This window comes from Dryas octopetala, chromosome 6, assembly GCF_963921425.1.
Source record: "Dryas octopetala chromosome 6, drDryOcto1.1, whole genome shotgun sequence".
Taxonomy (NCBI): Eukaryota; Viridiplantae; Streptophyta; class Magnoliopsida; order Rosales; family Rosaceae; genus Dryas; species Dryas octopetala.
The window spans coordinates 3,846,862-3,856,360 of NC_141371.1; the positions used below are offsets into that span (position 1 = coordinate 3,846,862).

At 38.8% G+C, this 9,499-nt stretch overlaps 2 protein-coding genes across 7 annotated transcripts; one reads left to right on the forward strand and one right to left on the reverse strand.

The window, feature by feature from the left end:
- Window positions 1-4,353, forward strand: LOC147281263 (Auxin efflux carrier family protein). 4 transcript variants are annotated; one of them, XM_086249007.1, is made up of 13 exons: window positions 1-75; window positions 265-304; window positions 397-462; window positions 547-770; window positions 900-979; window positions 1,067-1,191; window positions 1,408-1,529; window positions 1,689-1,904; window positions 2,185-2,259; window positions 2,375-2,475; window positions 3,310-3,362; window positions 3,537-3,725; window positions 3,819-4,353. In XM_086249007.1, exons 4-13 carry the CDS (start codon window positions 588-590, stop codon window positions 3,938-3,940), a joined length of 1,266 nt encoding a protein of 421 aa, XP_086105133.1. In that variant the 5' UTR covers window positions 1-75; window positions 265-304; window positions 397-462; window positions 547-587; the 3' UTR covers window positions 3,941-4,353. The 4 variants fall into 4 exon arrangements, with proteins under 4 accessions (XP_086105133.1, XP_086105132.1, XP_086105135.1 ...); XM_086249006.1 differs by having other exon boundaries at window positions 46-79; XM_086249009.1 differs by having other exon boundaries at window positions 61-75; window positions 397-437.
- Window positions 4,354-5,125: 772 nt separating this feature from the next.
- LOC147281264 (RING/U-box superfamily protein) lies at window positions 5,126-8,020 on the reverse strand. Of its 3 annotated transcripts, XM_086249353.1 has the most exons (3): window positions 8,002-8,020; window positions 7,812-7,883; window positions 5,126-7,127 (listed from the first exon to the last, which is right to left on the reverse strand). In XM_086249353.1, exon 3 carries the CDS (start codon window positions 7,118-7,120, stop codon window positions 5,366-5,368), a length of 1,755 nt encoding a protein of 584 aa, XP_086105479.1. In that variant the 5' UTR covers window positions 7,121-7,127; window positions 7,812-7,883; window positions 8,002-8,020; the 3' UTR covers window positions 5,126-5,365. The 3 variants fall into 3 exon arrangements, with proteins under 3 accessions (XP_086105479.1, XP_086105480.1, XP_086105478.1); XM_086249354.1 differs by lacking the exon at window positions 8,002-8,020 and having other exon boundaries at window positions 5,126-7,120; window positions 7,812-7,979; XM_086249352.1 differs by lacking the exon at window positions 8,002-8,020 and having other exon boundaries at window positions 7,812-7,979.
- Between the last annotated feature and the right edge of the window lie 1,479 nt (window positions 8,021-9,499).

A 9,499-nucleotide genomic window follows, 5' to 3' on the forward strand; every position in this document is an offset into this window, starting at 1 on the left:
TGAGAGGGAGGTGGCAATAGCGGCAACTAACTACCAACAGAGCGTCGAGAGAGAGACACACACACCCGAGCAAGAGTAGGTAACTCAGACGACTCGAAGCTTGTTTTTGTTTTTGTGCTTCGATTTCCAGTTTTGTTCGATTTCGGATTTCTCATTGTTCTGTACGCTCCTTTCTTTGTTTGTTTGGTTGCTTGCTTGATTAATTTATTTTCTGTTAATCTGTTTTTTAATTTCTTGTTTTGTTTATTTGTGTTGCGAATTCAGCGTTGGATCCGTGGCAGCTAGACACCTGAAGCGAATTTAGGTTGGGACTGCTTTCCTTCTTCTACTTTGATTGAATTTTACGTTTTTATCGATTCTTTTTGTTCATTTTGATGATTGGTGGAAACTTTGCAGAGGAAGACAGGCTTCGGCAGAAACAAAAAGAGTATATATTGGTCTGGAAATCCCCTTTTTAATCCGGTATAATAAACTAGGGGAGAAGATTTGAATTGTGGGTAACCTGGTTCTGATTGCATGAGAAATAATTTGTGCGAATTGGTGCAGTTTTAAGAAGCTGCAATAGATTTGGTATAGTTTGGTAAAACATGGAAAGCATTTTGGCCGTGGCGGAGGTGGCCAATAGGGCCGGAGGGGAGTCGTTAATCGGGACAATCAAGATTGCAGTACTCCCCATAGCCAAGGTTTTTACAGTGTGCTCTTTGGGCCTTCTTATGGCTTCCAAGTACGTTAACATTTTACCCGCCAATGGAAGGAAACTCTTAAATGGGGTAAGCAAAACCCACTTATTGCCTCCTCCCATACCTTTTGTTCCCCATTGTTCTCTCTTGCATTACAAGCCACTTTCCAGTATATACATACTGTGTATTGTATGACTGATTTTCCAACTATTATTGCAGTTGGTTTTCTCACTTTTGCTTCCATGTTTGATATTCTCTCAACTTGGGCAAGCCGTTACCATACAGAAGATGCTTGAGTGGTAAGAGTTAGTTCTTTTGGTTTTTATATTCCCATAGCAACAGAGTGTAAACAATTGTATTCTAAGTTGAACTTTATACTTTTGCAGGTGGTTTATTCCTGTGAATGTCGTTCTGGGTAGTACATCAGGCTCCATAATAGGGTTTATTGTTGCATCCATTGTCCATCCCCCTTATCCCTTCTTCAAGTTTACAATTGTACAAATTGGAATAGGTATGCAAAAATTGAATAGTTTTATTGTTTCACAATTTGACATTGGATGTACGCAAACTATTAACTTCAATAGATTATCATGATTGAACATTTTACAAGGCTACATGAAGCACAGTGTTTTTTTTATTTAATTTTCAATTTAAGCTGCACCCTGGCTACTTTGTGCATAACGTGTTAGCTTAATTTGATTTCTTTGGGGCTTAACATCGGTTACAGGAAACATCGGGAATGTGCCACTGGTTCTGATTTCAGCTTTATGTAGAGACAAATCGAACCCTTTTGGTGACTCGACCCGATGTAGCACAGATGGGACAGCCTATATTTCATTTGGCCAGTGGGTAGGCATTTTTCATTTCACTCTTAATCGCCAAAGTTTGTACTCTTGAATACAAGTTGCAAATGATGCAGTGATTCAATACTTAATTTTTTCTGCACACTAATTCAATCATTTACGATGAAGTACTAAACATTTTGTATTTCTGTGAATGCATATATAGGTTGGTGCAATCATCCTATACACTTATGTATTTCACATGTTGGCCCCCCCTCCGGAGGGTACCTTTGACATTGATGAAGAAAGTCTCCCAATCAAAAGCCCTCGAAACAGCAAGACACCCGATCAAGTTCCATTGCTTACACATGAAGAAAATGAAGAGGCAACACATGAACAAGAGGTTGTAGAAACTAACTCAAATGCCTCAAAGAAAGATAAGGTGAGAATGGCTTTATTCATATATATATCTGGTCCTATATGTCTTGATGTTTTCTTATTTAATAATGTTTGGAAGTGTGTTGTCGGAATGACACAAGTTAGTAGCAATGATAGGCAGGTTACGGGTTTTTCAATTTTTGATCTGCTTCAGACGTAGATCCATGAAGGATAACAGCTTTGCACTTTACATTTGCGACTTTCCATTTTACTTCAGTGCTTTTTTATGCCTGTTTGTCTTTGGTATATACTATGGTTCTAGTTACATGCCATTCATGATGCAGATTACAAATTTCTTAGTTTTTCTCTACGAGAAGTTGAAGCTCAGACAACTTCTTCAACCCCCAATAATAGCTTCTGTAAGTTATATTATTTTGTTAAACTAATTTAATAATTTTATTTGTTGAGGACAATTATCAGTTGGAGCATTAATCTCATAATAGACCCTAATTAGTATGCATAATTTTTCTGCAGATCCTAGCCATGGTACTTGGAGCGATACCAATTTTAAAGAAAATAATCTTTACAGCTGATGGCCCACTTTTCTTCTTCACTGACAGCTGCATTATCCTCGGGTATGCTCAGTTGAATCTTATCATAAGGGTAGTTGACAATATTTGGTGGTTTTCTTGCCTAGGAATGTTGTTGGTTATTCATTTGCTATATTAGCCTATTAAGTTGCATATATTGTTTTTCTTTTGTTTGTTTAAGTAGGCTGCATTTTAGGGTGTTTATTGATGTTGGTGGAGAAAGAGGTTTATTGATGTTGATGGAAAACATCAAAGTTAAAAAACTCAAACAATTCTACTCAAGATTTGCCCCCAAAAAAAAAAAAAAAAAATTATTGCAACTTGGGAGATTGATGTTATTCTGGTTTGTATATGCAAGATTATAGAAGAGCTTCAGTAGCATTATAGTGTAAATGTTGAACTTATACAATTACTATAGCCTCTTTCCTTGGTTGAATATGGATGTGATAGATGTCTCTGGTTATGAAACTTAATTTTGTGGGTTTCAGCTGTGGGAACAGTTTATTGGTCTAGTGTTTTAGGATTAGAATTTCTGGATTAAGTAGAAGCCTTGATGTGAATAGCTTTGCTTCCCCTCTGGTAAATAGGAACCTCAACCGATTGACACTTGATGGACCATGGTAGATATGAAAACAAGGATTGCCTTGTGAAGAGACTTGTAGTAACCTGTCATTTGGCTAGGTTTGGGGCGTACTTGTATATATTATGCTGGAGGCTGTGAAGCATATATAATTTCTATATTCCATTTATGTTCAAAAGTAACTGAAACGATGTCTGCAAACAATGTTGAGTGGATTGTTTGTGCTAACATTATTAGTTCCTGTTAATTTTATTATTCTGTGATATTTGGTATAATCTCACAATATTGATGATTATCAGGGAGGCCATGATTCCTTGCATTCTGTTGGCACTAGGTGGCAACCTTGTTGATGGTGAGTTGACATCCCTTTGTAATTTGGTCATGCATAAACAATCTATATATGCTATTTATAGAGAAATATGGTTTTGCTATAGTATTTATCCTCATAGACAATGATTGTTCGCTCCCCACCTATTAGGTTTGAGTTTAGATGAATGACGTCATGACATGTCTGTGTTATTTGCAGGTCCAGGAAGTTCAAAACTTGGTGTACGAACAACTGTTGCAATTATATTCGCACGATTAGTCTTGGTGCCACCTGTAGGACTCGGCATTGTAATGATGGCTGATAAGCTCGGTTTCCTCCCTCCTGATGATAAGATGTTCCGGTTTGTCCTGCTGCTCCAGCACACAATGCCCACATCTGTCCTTTCTGGTACACCTGTATTCTATTATTGTTTTTATATTTCTTTTGCACAGCATTGTGCAATGGAATAGCAGTGAGTAACAAAATTAACCTTGTCTGTAGGTGCTGTTGCAAATTTAAGAGGTTGTGGAAGGGAGGCCGCTGCCGTCTTGTTCTGGGTTCATATATTTGCTGTCTTCTCCATGGCTGGGTGGATTGTTTTGTACCTCAACATACTCTTCTGAAAAACCGCCAGAAGTTGTTGCCGGCCACACCACACCTTCTGTAACTAATTCCTCTTGGGGTTGAAGGGAGGAAGAATGGGGAGCAGAGTGGGGGCCTTCTGCTATTAATTCTTTGGCAACCAGCGTTAATAGCTAATAGTTGAAAGCTTGAAATTCTTTCCTCCAATGGAAGCTGTCAAGTGCAAACCTGTTTCACGGTACTGAGGAGCACTCGTGAATTGTGGCAGCTGGCTTTGCGCCCAAGAATTTTTTGGTCCGTAGGGAGGTCAGTTGTCAGTCTTCGTTTAGCAGGTGCCTGTATATTATACTTTTCCCCAAGGATTAATGGGGTGTTTAGTTACTTGGCCCCCTACCTTGTAAATTGGAAGCAATTATTGATAACGGGAGGGTTTTTGCCCCCCATTTATCTTTTGCATGTCTATGATCCGGACTTATTCGTCGCCTGATCGCCTCTTTTGAAGAAATTTTTAGTCATAAATTTATTTGGGTTCTTATGTAAAAGTTTTAAAAATACAGACCTAAAAACAATAAAAAGTTGCTGTTATATCAGTCATGGGCCCATGGCCGCCTTTTTAAATTTTGGAGGATGTTGGTGAATAATGTATTTTCTTAAATACAATTTTGGTGGGTGATGTGCTTTTTTTAGATACAATCATACAATTGTGGTGGGCGAAAATAAGTATGATAAATGGAATGAGTACGAGGGGAGATTTTTTTTTTTTCTTACATAGGAGAAGGCTATTTGAATTTGGAATTTCTTCCGAAGTAACAATAGAGCTAGAATTTGGTCAAGGTGGGGATTTGAGGAAATGGATTTTTTACTGTATTTGTGTTTACTTATATTATAGATCTAAAGATTCACGTTTATTCTCATCTACACATGCATTAACATCAGCTAGCATCATCAACAAATCAGCTGATAAAAGGGGGCCAAATTCCCTCCCGTTGCAAATCTAAAGGTTCATAACAATAGAGCTGGAATTTTAAATCAGCTGACGCCATTAACATCATCGGCAAATCAGGCAAACTTGATATTAAAATGTATCGTCATCAAATCCAGCATATCACAGCATACAGTTGATGACGAATGATGGGCATTCAATAAGAAAACTTAGGGAAGGTGACGACACCATGATTTTTCATGGATGATAAAATTTTAAGAGCATTTGAAAATTTGCTATGCTATTTTTGAAGCTCAAACTAAATTCAAATCTTAATCGTTTAAACAAGGAGGAGCCAGCAAAATTCAAGCTGTAACATATAGAAAACTGCAGTCGCATCTGGTGATAAAAGGAGAAGAGGTACAATTAAACGGACCAATTGACATGATTATACATCAAAGACTGGAACAGAACATGACAATAAGTCAGGAAAAGAAAAACGCCACACTTAGCATCCTTATTTACTAACAATTTGAGACTCCCTTCAGAAAAGTGACCACCATCTCCTGCTTCTGTTCTCCCTGTGGTTGGGTGAGGTGCCAGCAACATGACTCCGGCGTTGGCCCTGATCACTGAAGTTGCGCTCTCCCGCCAGACCACCTCTTTCCATTAGGGGACTGCCTAACCACAGCACAAGAACAATGCCCATGAGACTGACAATTGGAGCAGCAGCAAGAAGAAACCATCTTCCCCGACTGTTTTCTCCGTTGGAGCTATTAGTGGCCGGTCCCCTACCTGGTAGGGAGCTCTGCTCGATTCTACTTTCACGAAAATCATGCTCTTCATCTTCTTCAGCTCTATTGGAAACACCAAAGGAACTGTCCCCACTTGCATTCTGCTGCCGGACATTGTGGATTTCCACTCTACGACTAAAGTTCCGCTTCCCCTCCTCATAGTCTTTGTCATCAGTTGGTAGCTCAAATCGACAAAGGGGGCAAGAATTTCTTGCACTCAACCATGGCAGAATACAGGAAGGGTGATACAGGTGAAAGCAGGGAAGCTGATTTACTTCAGTGCCAATAGGCATTACATCTTTGCAAATTGCACAGGCTAAGCCATCATGCTTCCCATGTTCCTCATTAATAACAACACGGGGCAGATTCTTCACAAAGGACACAGCAGTAGGAGGTGCTCCTCGTCTTAAGCTGTCAGCCTCAGCAAGATGCTCGAGCAATTCTTCAAAGCCTCCTGCATCAAGATAATCACCAGAATTTCCAACATAAGGCAGAAACTCCGAGTCCTCCAAGTTAGGAAAGATATTACGGGTATATATTTGACTCCTTTCCCTCATTCTCCAACGAATCAGACCCTCAGATTGAGGAGAATATATATGTTGGCGCCAATTGACACGGGAGTTACTTCCACTGGGACTCGAAATTAAAAGATTTCGAAGTTGACCTGTGGCTTCGGTAGATTCAACTATGTTTTCCTCAGCATCAGCTTCCCATTCATCATCTTCGTCATCCCCCTCATCATCATCATCATCATCTTCTTCCTCTTCTTCAGGGTCATCTGAGTTCCATTGGTCGAGACCAGCATGCATTGGATCAATGTCAGTATCACTATCAAAAGCACTTCCACCATCTGGTTGAATAAACGTATCTGTATCCAGGAAACCATGCAGGTCTACAGATGCATCAGAGTCCCCTCCATAAGCACTAAAAGAAATGGCATCACTCTCACCATGAAATACCCTGTACCGACCAAAACTGAGATTTGATTCACTCTCCCCATAGAGAGAATCCACATTATCAAAACCATCACTTTCAGTATCAGAGGGTACCCGACGCCATCTTCTAGACCCACTTGGCGTAGTACGGGAACTTGTGCGCTGTGATATCCTAGCAGCAGAGTCACCATCTACAGGTTGATCCTCAAGCCCAGAGCCAGGAGATTGGTTCTGCCTCACCAGATTAATCATATGCGAGAATTGTTGTGAGAAAATATTCTCAAGTGACTCCGAACTGCTGTACCTAGCTCTTCTTCTTGTAGACGACCTCCTCTGATAAGCATCATGTGTGGGGGTACCAAGATCTTCAAGGTACAAAAATTTACAATCTCCACATATGCTGATAGTTTCAAGATCTCCGGTTCCCTCATTTTCGGGTGAAAGGATCCTCAGGCATAGAGCACATGTTGCAGGCTGCGAAGAATGGTCACCTACCATACCACCATCCACATGACTGTGGACAGTGGGCTGAGGCAACTCTTCTGAGAATCTTTGCGACACTGTATCCATCTGAAACCTATAAACAGCACAACATTAAAAACAATAAAAATAAGCAAAGTTCTGCTGGGAATATAGAGGATGATTACAGGAAAACATGCAGACCAAGGACAAGGACTAAGTGATGACCCTGCAAACGTTAAACCACAATGAGTGTGCATTTAAATTACTTGAAGCATTTTAGCAAATGGCCACAAAAAAGAAAAATTAAGAAGCTTAATTCCAGAATTTTGGGAGAAATGATTGAACATTGCACACCGGTAGATAGATTGGTTCGATTCCCAATTTCTACAATTCCACAAACTGAAAAGCATGATTAACAGTGCATTTTAATACCAGTATAAGAATTTTGCTTTCCATAATAAAGCTAGCATTTTTATGCCAAAAGCCTAGAAAGCATCAAAGCAGAAGAAATCAATGTCGGGCTGATATGAATATGTCAGCGTATATCAGTATCCAGCCTCTTCTTCAATAAGAAGTGTCTTTCTTTCTTGTAAAAACATATACCCATTTTGCCCTTTGCATCTGAAACCCCATTTTTAGGCACCCACAACACAATGACAGCAATTGACACAAATGGTAGTAAGAAATTCGAACCATAACATTGTGAAGGAGGTGAATTGCATAACATAAACGAAAACATCCCCAAATTACAATCTATGTTAGCACAAAATGAAAATCTTCAAGGGTTTGGAGTAATTACCCGAGACAGAAAATTGAAAGCAAATTGCTCCGATCTTTGAAAGTCCAAAGGCTCCGATCACTCGGCCATGAGCTTCAAGAGTACAAAAGCAACGATCTGATAAATAAATAAATAAATAAATAAAAAAGATTTCTGAAGAAGATGAAGAGAAATTAACGTAAGTGTTGGGCAAGGAAAGAGAAGACAAGACCTCTTCAACTTCAGTCAGTCGTTGGAGAGGGGAGTGGAAGAAAGAGACGTTCGCAACTCGTGAGTCGAGTTGAGTGTGTGTGCGCGCCACGATGCACTTGGCATCCAATCACGACCTTCTATCTAATTCGATCTTTTCAACCTACTCTCACGCGCTACCACTAGGCGCGTCTAAATTATGAGGTTTATGACCTACAAGGGTACAACCATCACCACCGTACAAACAACTTGGGCCTACGCGTTCACTTTATGGTCCTCTTTTTTGTCGCCAAGGGCGCTCTATTGGGTTTGGAGGGCTTTTGGGCCATCTAATTTCAACCTCACTAAAATGGCCTTTAAGGAGTGGGCCCCACCTTGGTCCCTTTTATGAAAATACACACTAGCACCCATAATACCAAATGTATTATAATATAATAACATTTCAGTTAGCCTATTGTCTAAACAAAAGAATTAAATTTCGGATTTCCATAAAATTTTGAGGGTTCAAAAATATAAAATTTTTGAAAGAATTTCAATTTCATTTGAAATTTAGACTAAAACAATATAAACTTTTAGCAAAATTTCGAAAATTTCGATTTAATAATATTTCAAAACCTACAAAAAATGAATTTCAAGAAAATTTTTGAAATTTAATTTCATGGTCTAAACTCTAAAGATATTTATGCACTCCAATTATCCAAATAGAAAAGGTCTCATTCCTTCTTCTTATGGCTCAAATATAATAATACAAATGTCTTCTCTAATACGAGATGCATATACAGGATGTAAAAGATTGTTTAAACCCCTCATTGTTCAAATATTTTCTCATATCTTGTATTAAGCCTGTTATTTCTCATCGCACATTGGATAATTCTTATAAAGATACATCTAACATTAAAACAAAGGAAAAAATTTTCAAAAATGACTTAAAATTTGAGCCCTATATCAATTTAGGAGGCGTATTATTAGTTGTATTACTGTGTTCCATTAACTTTAATTTTAAAGCTAATTTGCCCATTCCATTAGTCCAATTACACTTTTTGCCTATAAAACGGCCATGTACGTAAAGTAGTTTGATTTCTATGTTATTAGTATTACAAGTAGAATGATGAATTTATACTTGAAAAAGTGATCGCATGTGTGACATAAGTGGCATATTGGCATCAAAAATAAAGTTGAGAGGGCAGTTTGGTATAACTCATTATTGATATCCTGAATTGACACGTGGGTTAAAGTTTAAGTCATTTTTTAAAAAATTTCCCCAAAACCAATTACGGGTTAGAAAGAAAAACAAAAAAAGGCCATTGAGTGTAACAGACTTGTAGCCCAAGAGGGTAAAGGCCTGTCAAACTTCATACGGTGGATCTTGGGCTTGGACAGTAGAGTCCCCAAGTCAGTGTCCTCTATTCCGGCCCAATCCATACAGTGTTTATACACGCTCTGTGAACAGCGCGTGGTTGTAGAGGGCAGCTGCCTTCCTTTAGAAGGGTGTATCGCAAAACAGGGTACAATACTACAAT